This window comes from Lactuca sativa, chromosome 3 (assembly GCF_002870075.4).
Source record: "Lactuca sativa cultivar Salinas chromosome 3, Lsat_Salinas_v11, whole genome shotgun sequence".
Classification (NCBI taxonomy): domain Eukaryota; kingdom Viridiplantae; phylum Streptophyta; class Magnoliopsida; order Asterales; family Asteraceae; genus Lactuca; species Lactuca sativa.
In genome coordinates this window covers 54,878,163-54,892,296 of record NC_056625.2, presented here as the reverse complement: position 1 = coordinate 54,892,296, position 14,134 = coordinate 54,878,163, and the positions used below count along the sequence as shown (strand labels likewise).

Below are 14,134 nucleotides of genomic sequence, written 5' to 3'. Positions count from 1 at the left end.
ACGAGATGGTGGAGAAGGCCCGTGAGCAGGAGATGGAGTTAGACTTTCGCACTAAGCAGAAGCCTGAGCAGGCACAGCCAGCAGTGGGTCAGGCTAAAAAGCCTAAGACCTCAAATTCATCTAGTAGAGGCCAGCAGGGCCGGGGCCGGCGCACCAAGTGTGATAAGCCGCACAGTGGAGCTTGTCGGGGTAATAGGCTTGGGATGCTACGCATGTGGCCAGCAGGGCCACTTGAGCAGGGACTGCCCCAAGAAGGGTTTGATTTGTTTTCACTGTAACCAGACCGGCCATAAGCGGGCCGATTGTCCGAGGTTGCAGGTAGGGGTAGGAGTAGCGGCAGCGCCCACGCCCACCATGATGAGGATTACCGATGGCCGCCCTGTCAAGGCGGAAGCTCCGACAGTGAATAGCTGTGTATTTCAGCTGACTACCGAGGAGGCTCAGGCAGCTCCGGACGCCATGGCTGGTACGTATCTATTATTCTATGTTCTTATTATTTGTATGACTCATGTGTACTTTATGCTTGTATAGATACCTTTTTGGTCAATGGTATGTCTGCTCATGTCATGTTTGATTCGGGTGCTACCCGATTGTTCGTGTCACTTGCGTCTAGCAAGAAGTTACGGGATGCGCTGGGAACTTTGGATTCCTTACTTGAGGTAGAGATTACAGATGACCGCACTGTGAGGGTGTATCAGGATTGCGTCCTAAATGTGTTGGGTGAGAGGTTTCGTGTGGATCTGGTCCCGGTACCGTTACGTGGGTTGAAGGTGATTGTAGGGGTGGACTGGTTGGGGGCCATTGGGGCCATGATTGATTGTGAGCGCCAGTTGGTTAGGGATCGAACCCCAAGTGGGGGAGAACTGGTTACTTATGGAGAGAGAGCCTCGGAAGGGCCAACTCTCTGTTCGGCTGCGAGGGCTAGGAGGTTTCTGCAGCAAAGTTGTACGGGATTTCTAACTTATATCTCGGATACGAGGGTAGAGACCACGACAGATGTTTTCCCCGAAGAGTTACCGGGAGTGCCTCCGGAGAGGCAGGTAGACTTTCGTATCGACTTAGTGCCTGGTGCCACTCCGATAGCATAAGCACCATATCGGTTGGTGTGACATCCCCATTTACACGGCCAGAAAAGACCGATTTTGTTATGTTTATAAAAATCAGAGTGCCTCTTTTAATAAAAATGTTGCGAAATTTGTTCCCAAAACAAAATATGATAAGAGTTTATCAAAGCATTTCCTTAAAGAAATGTATTTTCATTATATAACAAAATCTCAGGATGTCATGTTCAATACAGACCAAAAGCATAAACATAACAAAATAGACCTTACAACAATTATTTATAACTACTGATCTATAATCCAAAATCTCTCGTCATGTAACATCCGGATATCCAGGTATGCGAATTTGAGTATTTTATATTGGGGAATGAGGAGACTCGGCGAGTTGACGCCTCAACTCGTCGAGTAGGATCGTGTTTTGGGGACCAGTTTAATGAAGGGACTCGACGAGTCGGGTATTTGGACTCATCGAGTCGGCGCTGGCAAGGAAAACCCTAATTGTCCGGGTTTGGGACCTATTTAAAGTCCCTTATGGCCTTCAGTGGCGGCCACCTACACCTTTGAGAGACTCCTATCGAACCAGAGAGCTGAGAGAGTGAAGAAGAGCCATTTTGGAGCATTCTTGAGGTGGTTGTGCAATGGAGTAGTCATTTCCAGCAAAGGGAGGTCAAGGGAGGTGTCGATTCAGAGCTTCTGAGCTTGCATCTTCACCATTGAGGTATCAAATCGTTCTCCCTTTTTTGTTTTGGGTAAGATTGGTGATTTTAGGGTTTTCTAGCTTCTTTTATGGCTTGATTTGTGGAGTATAGTGTCCCATTGAGTGTGAAGCCATAGATCTGGACCCAAAGAGGTCCAAAGAGTCCCTTCCATCCTGCCTTATGCATTCTATTTGGAGTTTTGAGCTAGGGTTGTTATGTAATGGAGGGTTTCACCCAAATGAGCTTGTAGAACCTTGCATGAGTGCCCAAGGTTCGACCTTTTCGTGGTTATTGGCTTTGAGGGAGTTAGATCTATGGTTTGGTGAAGTAGATCTGACCTCAGAAGGTCAGATGAGGGTTGTCATGGGAGCAACTCGCCGAGTCCATAGGCAAACTCGACGAGTCGAGTCGGGGTTGCCCCGTGTTTCGTTGCCGAGTAACTCGACGAGTGGAGAGGGAACTCGTCGTGTCTAAGAGGTTTAAAAAGGATTTAGAGAACCCGAATGGACTCGCCGAGTCACTCTTGTGTACTCGCCGAGTCTGGTCAGTGTTGACCGTTGACTTGAGTTGTCTTATGTTAACTTTGGGAGTTTTGGTCAACAGAGGTAATAGAGGTCAGGGAGGGTTAAAATGGTCTTTTACCCATTACCTGACTAGAGACGGAAAGAGTAATCGCCGGTTAATTAGAATTGGGACTTCGAGTACTAATTAGAGATATTTGCCTTATGTGTTAGGCGGTGGCAAGTCCGAGGTTCGCATGTGCAGATAATTGCTTTCTGATTTCCAGGTGAGTCTTCTCACTATACTTTACCTTGAGTAGGTAACCAGAGTTATGTGACAGAGTATTTGTATGTTGTGTATGTTACGTGTTGTACTGCATTATTTCTATGTGATTTATGTTGTGCATGTTTACAGAGTTAGAACCGGAAGGTTCACAGAGTAGGGTCCACGGACCCACAGAGTTATAGCCTCGAGTGGCTAATATGTGTTATGTGTGGTATTTTGGGGAACTCACTAAGCTTTGTGCTTACAGTGTTTTGTTTTATGTGTTTCAGGTTTCTCTCAGGATCACGGGACGACACCGGCTCGATTGTACACACCAGAGAAACAGTCATGTTTTGAGGATCCTGGTTTATTATGCAAGTGAAAATGGAGTTATGTTTTGTAATTCGATTATGAATGAGATTTTAAGCAAAGTGCTTTTAAGAATTAAACGATTATTTTTAAATGAAAATTTGTTTTGAAATTTTCGGTGTTACACGTCAAGTCCACCAACTTATACTCTTGTGCCATTATCTGTAATGCAAAGAAAACTGAGTGGGTCAGGCTTGGGAGCCTGGTGAGCATATAGGGTTTTTAACCCATAATAATATATTTATTATATTTAATCATCAAACAATCAACCCAATTACCCATCCCCATTATCTCCATTTATCTTAAGGATCTACCCTAAGAATCATCTATCCTTCATTATTAAGGATTGACCTGAGGTATAGGCACGAAGCCACATCGTTGTCAGGGTTTACTCAATAGGCGCTAACTCCATAGTCACCAAGGTTTATACAATAGGTGCTAACTCCATAGTCACCAAGGCTTATACAATAGGCGCTAACTCCATAGTCACCAAGGCTTATACAATAGGCGCTAACTCCATAGTCACCAAGGTTTACTTAATAGTAGGCGCTAACTCCATAGTCACCAAGGTTTATACAATAGGCGCTAACTCCATAGTCACCAACTATCCCATCTACCCATGTTCTACCCAACATTTTCGTAGATATAAATATACACTTTTATACATAGTTTAAAACCTGTATAACATGTTCATCCAATACACATTCCAAATAATAGATGAGACACATACACATAACACGTATCTCATAGAGAATAACTCCTATCTATGAGTTAGAAGAAAGTAACTACACACTCACACAAAATATATACTTAATACATTCAAACAATACTTGTATTAAAAACGTGTTTGTGAAAGAGACTATACACTCACACATATAAACAACTTTATATTATACACATAGCACGTATTTCATAGCAAATACTTAATATTTATGTGTAAGATGAAAGTGACCACACACTCACTTGATCAGAAGATGATCGGACAACACTACGACTTGCAGAAGTAGTATTCTTCGGTAGATCTGGAAGATCTTCACACAGCGGGTTTCTCGCGGGCAGAGCTTCGGCTCGGAAACTCTTTTTCTTCTCGGGATCTTCAGGCTTCGGGACTTGCTTCGGGTCTCGGGGTTGATACTGGGGCTTCGAGGGGTACTTCTTTACACGTAAATCGGGGTAATATGGGTGAGAGATGAGAGAATGAGCAACCAAACTCGGCTGGCCCTTCAAATCTATTTATAGGGCAAAATTGGCCCTTACCACGTCGTGGGCTTGGTCGTCACTGCATGCGTCATCGCAAGTTGCATCTAGGGGACTCCCGGAGGTGTCAGAAGACTGGCCACGTCGTGGAACTGCTTGCCACATCGTGGTATCTGACAGTTTTGGGGTTTCGCGCCCCGAACTTCATAAATTCATAACTTTCGCATACGAACTCCATTTTCGACGTTTTTTATATCAACGCGAAGGTGAGATTATGCTCTACAACTCTCGTTTAGACTCCATTGGCTAATTTTTACTTTATTTTTAATATATTATAATTATATTACTTATATATTATTTTTAGTAGGTCGGGACAGGAAAACTCCATTATAAACTCATAACTCCTTCGTCTGACGTCCGTTTTTGTCCGTCTTTCCGTCGTTGCACTACTATCGATGAGATATTTAATTCTCATTTAGATTGTTTTGGATAAATATCGCTCTAACGTAAATTCACTAGATACGTCGCGTTGTGTCGTGCCGGTTCTGTCGCGAAACTTCGATAGGTCATAACTTCTTCGTTATAACTCGGATTTTGGCGTTCTTTATATGTACGGAATCCTTGTAACATATACTATAACTTAGTTAAGATTAATCCTTCTAAATAATCTTCCATCAAAAAGTCATTTTTGATGCTTATCGTCTCTAAATTGACTAGCCCTGATCTACGGGCGTTACAGTTGGCACTACCGGAGATGCAGGAGTTATCTACGCAGCTTTAGGAGCTGCTAGACCGAGGCTTCATACGTCCAAGCAGTTCCCCGTGGGGAGCACTGATCCTTTTCGTGAAAAAGAAGGATGAATCACACATGATGTGTATTGATTATAGGGAGCTGAACAAACTAACGGTAAAGAACGGTTATCTGTTGCCAAGGATCGATGATTTGTTTGATCAGCTGCAGGATGCGTCTTGGTTTTCCAAGATTGATCTTTGGTCAAGGTACCATCAAATGAGGATTCGGGATGTGGATATACCGAAGACGAATTTCACAACTTTGTATGGGCATTATGAGTTTGTGGTGATGCTGTTTGGGCTCACCAATGCCCCAGCAACATTCATGGATCTCATGAACATGGTGTGTAGGCCAATGCTGGATCGACCGGTGATCATTTTTATAGATGATATCCTGGTCTATTCTAAGACCAAGGAGCAGCATGAGCAGAATTTGAGGGAAGTACTGGAGACCCTGAGGGCATGGAAGCTTTATGCAAAGTTCTTGAAGTGTGATTTTTGGCTTCGTGAGGTACAATTTTTGGGGCATATCATCAATCAGGAGGGAATTTCGTTCGATCCAGCCAAGGTTGAGGCTATGATGCGGTGGGAAGTACCGAAGAACGTATCAGAGATTCGTAGCTTCTTAGGTTTAGCGGGCTATTATCAGAGATTTATCCATGATTTCTCCAAGATTGTTGTGTCATTGACTCGCTTGACCTAGAAGAATGTGACCTTTCGGTGGGGCACGAATCAGCAGACGCCTTTTGAGACCTTGAGATGGAGGTTATGCGAGGATCCGATCCTAGTACTACCCAAGAGGTTGGACGATTTAGTGGTGTACTGTGACGCATCGATTTCAGGTTTGGGTGCGGTACTGCTTATGCCTCGAGGCAGTTGAAGCCTCATGAGGTGAACTACCCCACTAATGACTTGGAATTAGGGGCAGTGGTGTTCGCCCTCAAGATTTGGAGGCATTACTTGTATGGAGTGAGGTGCACCATCTATACTGATCACAAGAGTTTGAAGTATTTGATGGATCAGCAGAACCTCAACATGCGACAGAGGAGGTGGTTGGATGTACTGAAGGACTATGATTATGAGATTTTATACCATCCCGGGAAGGCCAACGTGGTGGCCGATGCGTTGAGCCACACGGTGGCAGGTTCCCTGATTGGGAACGTTTGTTTGAGGATGACCGTGATCTCTTCATTGTTGGATATGATCAAGGAGGACCAGGTTGAGGGGGTGAAGAAGGAGAACTGGAAGATAAAGCGGATTCGGGGTCAGTATCCTTTGTTCGTTAAGGATAGTCGTGGCCTTTTGACGCAGTGTGGCCGAGTGTGGGTACCGATGACTGGAGGAGTGGGGCAGAGGATATTAGAGGAGGCACACAAGTCCAAGTTCTATATTCATCCAGGGGCTACAAAAATGTATAGAGACTTGAGAGTGAGTTATTGATGACCCTACATGAAGCGAGAAATCGCCTAATTTGTGGAGCGGTGCTTGACCTGCAGGAAGGTCAAGGCCGAGCATCAGTAGCCTCATGGCAAGGTTCAGCCGCTACCCATTCCCATGTGGAAATGGGAAGAGATCACTATGGACTTCATCACGAAGTTACCAAGGACGGCGAGGGGTGTGGATGCCATATAGGTGATCGTAGACAAACTGACAAAGAGTGCCCACTTCATTCCGATTTACGAGAGTATATCCGCGGAGAAGTTGGCGGATATTTATGTACGAGAGGTGGTGGCTATGTACGGGGTACCAGTGTCGGTAATCTCTAACAGGGATGTCCGGTTTACATCCAGGTTCTGGAAGAAGTTCCACGAGGAACTGGGTACTCAACTGCATTTTAGTACGTCATATCACCCTCAGACTGATGGCCAAGCGAGAGGACGATCCAGACACTGGAGGACATGCTCTGAGCATGCGTGTTGGATTTTGGAGGTAGTTGGGACACGTACCTCCCACTGGCAGAGTTTTCATACAATAACAGTTATCATGCCAGTATCGATCGAGTTCCATTCGAGATGTTATATGGTCGGAGGTGTAGAACCTCGATTTGTTGGGATGAGATTGGACACCGGGTTGTGGGGAGCACTAAAGTAGTGCTCAAAACAACTGGGCTGATTCTGAAGGTGCGTTACCAGTTACGGGTCGCGCAGAGCCGTCAGAAAAGTTTTGCTGACCGACGGCGATCAGATCTTGAGTTTCAGGTGGGGGATTTCGTGTTGCTGAAGGTGTCGCCCTGGAAGGGGATTACAAGGTTTCGGGAGAGGGGCAAGTTGGGGCCTCGGTATATAGGCTCGTTCAGGATCACGGCCCGGGTGGGCAAGGTGGCATATCGCTTGGATCTGCCAGAGGAGCTTAGCCAGATTCACAACACCTTCCACGTGTCTTAGCTTCGGAAGTGTGTCACTGACGAGTCCGCAGTCGTTTCGTTGGACGACATTCAGGTGGATGAGGGCCTGAACTACATCGAGATGCCGATTGCCATCTTAGAAAGGAAGACGAAGGGTCTTCGGAACAAGGAGGTGAAGCTGGTGAAGGTGCAATGGCAGCACCGAAGGGGCTCCGAATGGACCTGGGAGCCGGAGGAGGGATGCGTGAGCATTATTCCAATCTATTCGCAGCTACGGACTTCGAAGACGAAGTCTAGTTCAAATGGGGGAGAGTTGTAACACTTCAATTCAGGTATGACCTTGCAGCCCTTGAAGTATTTCAAACATGTCATAAGAAGCCCTTGAGTACGTTGGGCTTCTTATGACAATATTTTGCTCTACATATATCTTATATGGTGTCAGAGTTTGCATCCGCACCCATGTGGCTTAACACAACATTGCCTTACCTCATCGAGTTTTTGTCTCTAAGAGGAAGTGATAGTCTATCACACATCAGTGCAACACAATCCAATGTCGGTGTGATACAAATAGCTTCCAAGAGAAATGCATATCTTTTTCTTCCCATCCTTTTTCTTAGAACCCTTTGAAAACACTCGATAACACTTCCTTTTTATCATTTCTTAATAATAATAATAATAATAATAATAATAATAATAATAATAATACTTGATAACATATTTCCTTCATTTTTCTTCGGTTTGCTTTCATAAGTAAAACTCTAAAGAAGATGCGTAAGTGCACCGTACTTAAAAGAAAAACATAATTAGCTTTTTAAGTATTCTACATGCAAATTGTCCGAGTTTTAATCTGATAAAATTATTGGAAGAAATTAGAAATGGGAAGTATATAGTACAACTACGAATAGAACAATTCAATGAAATGACTAAACCAAGAAACATAAACCTGACATTATAAATCAATTCATACGCATATGTGTCGGATCTTGAATTCTTTGTGATAGTATCATGTATAAGTAATTCTTGTTTTTTTTCAACATTAATATTTGGTCAAATAAATGCTTTTTATAACTAATAATGTATATTTCGGAAGAACATTAAATCATGACATAAACATAGGTTGTGTTTTCATAAAATTGATGTTATTTTAGATGCCATTACATATTACTAGCTCAAACAATCTTTCCACATTGCTCCACAACTACATATTCAGTGGTTAGGTTAATCAACGTTTAATGATGCTAATAAAGTTTTTTTTCAACGATAACTAGTAGAAAAAAAAAATATGGTTTTAACCCTGAACTACAATTCTCTCACTCAAATTATAAAACTCGACTTCATCAAGCGAAATTGTAAATCACATCAATCTTTTGATCATAATTGATTTTTACTTCCTTGTAAAAGTTGTACACAATGCATAATTACATGTACATTTAATCTGGTATCTAGGTGCCTAAAATTAATAACATCTGCAAAGGGTTTTCATCAATTGGGACCCCAACAGCTCAAATACATGACTTTTCTCAACGACTCCTCTGATTGCTTCGCCCTCTCTTCTACGCCTCCGCCTGAAGCCAAGGCCGCCGGCGAAGACAACTTCTTGGTCTGAGAAATTGATCGGAGATTGGACTTGGCGTGGTGGTGGACTGCCCTGATGGTGGTGTTCCATCGTGCAAAGCCTTGATCCTTGAGTGCCTCCACCAATCCGACAGTTGCTGCCACCATCCATACTCTGCTTGTGGAACTCATCTTTTCTTTAAGTTTCCGAGTGTTTTAAGATGCTGAAATGAAAGGGGGGTTTTCTTGTTTGAATAGTATTAGAGATATGTTTGATAGATATGAATTAGGGAAGGAGAGACTGGTTTAAATAGATAGAGAAAAGTCCCCAACTTTAGAGGTAAAAACAGGAGGCCAGAGACTTGAAAAAGCCAATGGTTTTATGGAAGTGAATTGTCAAATATGCCCCTCGACGCCAATTAACAAATACGGTTTCTCTTTTGAAATCATTTTTAAATGCTAAAGGATAATGTTCGGTGCGGCATGACGTAAGCAGTGAGTGGATGTACGATACAAATACGGCTTCTCTTTGCGTGTATATTGGTCTCTCTCTCTCTCTCTCTCTCTCTCTCTCTATATATATATATATATATATATATATATATATATATATATATATATATATATATATATATATTTATCACACATATACTTTTTAACTCTTTGATCTTTAAAATCTATACAATAGCCTGTTTAGTTACTAACTTCATATAGCCCTAACATATGGTAACAAAATTATGTTTTTATATAATACTTGGGCATTAATCTCTTTTATATATAATTTATCATTAAAGTGAATTATATTTAAAAAAATATTACTAATGTGATTTTTTTTGTTAACATTATCTTTTATAAAAATAAAAAATTTATAATGTCTTCAAACCTACTAGCTACTAATATATATAAAAAAGGTAATGATGCATTTATAGGCCCGAAAACAAAGGTAACAACCGATTCTATTGACTCGATTTTGCATCGGGATTCTACTAAGCTATTTGGGTTTTCAAAACACGTAATTCTGTTTTTTTCAGATGGCTTAATCGAGTAGAGGCTATAAGGAAGGCCCACTCGATCATGTAATCTTTTGATCGCAGTTGATCTTCCAAAATTCAAACTTCTTTGTTTTTGGTTTGATCTTACCAAAATTTGAACCACAACTCCTAACATGATCAAAAACACGATTCATTCAATATTCAAATACCTTACAAATATCCATGAAATGTGCAAGCAACGTGATTCCACCAAATTATATAAAATATCTAGAAAAAGAAAAAAATACATAGCATATAAGACTTAAATACAAAGCAAATGTATGAAATAAACATGCTAAATGGTACATAACAACAGTACCTAATCAATGTTAACAAAAGTATTCAAAAGGGATTTCTTTATTGAATTTCAAAATGCCTCTAAAGGGTTGAATGGTGCCCGTTGGCTAAATTTGGCAAGTACAACCAAATTTGAAAAAAGGAAAACATCAAATTAAACTCTAAACTAAACATGAAAATTTGATAAATTCCGAAAACGACAGATTTTGTCATTAAAACTTAATCAAGCAAATTATGGAAATGCACCGAAATTGGGAAAATCATGATTTTGAGGTCTAAATAGTGTAATTTAGGGATCGACTGATAGGTAGGCGACCTATTAGGAGTTTTCGACCATCAAGAACTTTTTGTTGATGTATCACACATCTTCAAATTTCTTACGGATCAAAAGTTACAATGGTTTTAAGTTGAACTTCTAAAGGTCATGTTTGTCTTTCTCTCACTTAAGGCTTTTACAAAATCATCTATATCATGTACATAAGAAATGCATCTAATAGAATCTTAAGCAAAGAAACATCAACCATGTCGATTTGGTCTTAAAGGTATAAAGGAACGGCAATATACAACTTAAGATTTTTTTTATGCTACCAATGTGTTCTTAAAGTTCTTTTCTATGTTTTAAGAAGAAATTAAATGACAATTGAACTCTTCAATAAAAAAAAACTTTTTAATTATTAAATATGTTATAAATTAGATTTTATAAAAATATATATAAAATTTGTCAGTAAATTTTGATATGTTGTAAAAGAATATTAATAGAAATAGAGAGTTAGATTTATATAATAACCAATCAAAACTATAATAAAGTTAATGTACTATGAATATACTCTTACTTATATATGAAGTATATGAAGTAGGTGATGTGAATTTATTATTAAACTTTGGAAAAATTAAAAATGGTCATGTGCAGGAAAGTTGTTGGATGGATCCAAGGAACCAGATGATTACAAAGATCCACATCACTGTATAAGTCAAAGGGCATTACGGACAATTCAATGCCCAAAAACCATTAGCCATTCAAGTGTTGAGCCTCCTGTTTATATCCATGAAACTTGGGGCGATTTAGTTCTCAAAATCAATCACAAACATTACGAAGATACACAATAAAAAAAAAACATTTGATTTAATGTACTCAATTAAAGATAGAAGGAGTTCAAGAACCAGAGCATAGATGGTGGCCGGATCTGTTGGATTGGTCAAGTCACATCTCCGATCATTCTCCAACACCAAGAACCTGTCTAATCCGGCGATCATGGCTTCAAGCATAGCCATGGAGGAGAAAGGAGGATTCATTAAGGAATTTAATGTACTTTAGCTGTTGGGGTCCTAATTGAACAATCTTTTATACTTGTTAGTAGAAATCTACTTGTTATAATGCACGATGTAACACAATCTTAATGTCGAAGGAAAGATATATGATTGTTTTAAAATCATGATTATCCCATGAATGTACAACATATAACAAATATACAAAATGAAATTGTTACATGTAAATTTACAAAACTTGAATACTGGATTCATAATACATGATCGAATTTTTTTTCTTTCTTTCTCCATTGAAGGTTGTACATCATTCATAATTACATGTACAGACTTTGCGTATCTATCTAACCTAAAAACAGGTGAAAAAGATTTATTTTATCAGTTGGGACCCCAACAGCTCAAGTACATGACTTTTCTGAGTGAATCCTCTGATCGCTTTGCTTTCTCTTCCATGGCTCTGCTTGAAGCCATGGCCGCCGGCTGTGGCAGGTTCTTGGTGTGGGAGATTGATCGAAGATTGGACTTGGCGTGGTGGTGGATGGACCTGATGGTGGTATTCCACCTTGCAAAGCCTTGATCTTTGAGCGCCTCCACCAATCCAACAGTTCCGGCCACCATCCATACTTTGCTTCCTGAACTCATGCTTTCGGAAACTTGTAGATGCTGAAATCAAATGGGTTTTTTCTTGTAAGATGTGGTATGAAAGATTTTTTGATTGCGATGATTTTGAAAATGTAAAGATGGGTTTAAATAGAGTTTGGAAGGAAAGAGTACAAGGAGTAAAAGAGCTCCTGGTTTTAGGGATAAAAATAAAAACAGGAGGCTACCACTTGGAAAAAAAAACTACTAGTTTTCAACCCAATTGGTTTGTGACATGGCAGCGAAGAATCACTATCTTACAAAAATATTTATCTTTGCGATAAATAAATTAAGAAAAAGGCACAAACTATTTTTTTATTTTCATAAAAGACTTTATATTTTGATATCTTTTCTTTTTAGACCTAAATTTTTTTTTTTTAAAAAAGACCCAACTTTTGCATGTTACTTGTTATTTCAGACCCTAGCACGTCATCAACAGTTAAATTAGATTTTTTTTTTTTATAAAAGACCTTATATTTTATACTTTTTTTTTTCCATTTTAGACCTAAAATGTTTTTTTTCAAAATAAACTCACCTTTAAAATTTGTTATAATCTTCAAGACCAAATATATAAAGTACTTCTTAACTACACCGAAAAAGAAAATATAAATGTACAAACTAAAAAATGTTATCTAATCTATTATTGTTGAGCGAATATAACTTAGAAGAATTGCAAAATTTTATTTTTGTGAAAAAGATATAATTAAACGTTATCTTGGATATATATTATATCATTAAACTTGATATATTGTTTATAAAAATGTTATTATTACCACTAATAAAAAGTTTAATGTTAATTTGATATTTTTTGATAACATGAATAATACATGGTTAGGAAGAATCTTTTAAGATAATAACAACTTTTTTTATTTGTAAAACAAAAAAAAAAAAAAAAAAAAAAAAAAAAAAAAAAACATGTAATTTAACAAAATGTATACAAAATAAATTTTTTTAGTTTGTCTATTATACTTATTTCATGAGTTTGGACATATTTCTCTCTTTTAATTTTCTATATTATTTTTTTGGTCGAACTTTTTAATCAATTTTTTAGAAGAGTTAACAAACGCACTCACTATCATACTTCTAGCATTAGCCCATTATTGAATAATATGTTATAATTGTATCAAATACATACATAAAAATATTAATCCAAAACATTTGTAATAGTTTTGTTTAAATATATCAGATTTAAGTTTAAGACATTCTTAGAAAATGTTAACATCACATATAAATACATAAAACTATATTATGTGAATGAAATCATTTGAACATAAATCATTGTCTATTATTTAAACTAAAAGAATATAATTGTGTTTTTTATGCCTTGATGAAATTAAGCTACATGAACTTGGTGTAGTGAAGAAATAGCTTTGACAACTACTTTTTTTTTAAATATATGTGGACAAAGAATTGTTTAATCATAAATAAATGTAGGCATAATAGTTATATTGTTTAAATTGTTTAAATCGATGTTTATGTTTAAACTAAAAGGATATAATCATGTTTTTATACAACTAGTCTTGAAATAAAAATATTTAAGTTCTAAACTGGAAAAAAGTACAAAATATAGGGTCTTTTATTAAATAAAAATATTTAATTTCCTTTTTGGTGACCTGTTAGGATCTAAAATAACAAGTAACATGTAAAAATTGGATCGTTTTCAGAAAAGAAAAAGGTTTTAGGTCTAAAAAGAAAAAAAATCAACATATAGAGTCTTTTATGGAAATAACCAATTTTTAAAATACAAAGCATACGATAAAGATATTACAATTTTAGCTATGAGAACTACGAAAATTTTATAAGATTTTTTTTCTAGATTTTTGTAAACTTGTTATATGTAAAATGAAGTTTTTCACAATGTCAACCTCAACAATATATCATGAGAAAATTATAAAAATAGCCAATTTCCTTAATTACTTTACAGAAAAAAAAAATCCAAAACAACATCAACATTACGAAAAATAATCATCAAAATCTTAGATGGGTTAAACCCATCTATGATTTCACCCATTGATGTGCAAATGTACAAGTCGGTAAAACAAGGATGTGCATTATGAGTTGTACATTCGCAAATAGTTTTTCTTTTCCGGTATAAATACCCTCACACCTCACTAAAATCGCATA

General features: G+C 38.1%; 2 protein-coding genes across 2 annotated transcripts; one reads left to right on the top strand and one right to left on the bottom strand.

Moving 5' to 3' along the window:
• The first annotated feature begins 354 nt into the window (after positions 1 to 354).
• Positions 355 to 5,032, top strand: LOC128132759 (uncharacterized). Its single transcript, XM_052769694.1, has 3 exons — positions 355 to 466; positions 532 to 866; positions 4,979 to 5,032. Exons 1-3 carry the CDS (start codon positions 355 to 357, stop codon positions 5,030 to 5,032), a joined length of 501 nt encoding a protein of 166 aa, XP_052625654.1.
• A 3,559-nt stretch (positions 5,033 to 8,591) lies between these two features.
• Positions 8,592 to 9,074, bottom strand: LOC111914483 (uncharacterized). Its single transcript, XM_023910222.3, has one exon. It carries the CDS (start codon positions 8,970 to 8,972, stop codon positions 8,709 to 8,711), a length of 264 nt encoding a protein of 87 aa, XP_023765990.1. The 5' UTR covers positions 8,973 to 9,074; the 3' UTR covers positions 8,592 to 8,708.
• Between the last annotated feature and the right edge of the window lie 5,060 nt (positions 9,075 to 14,134).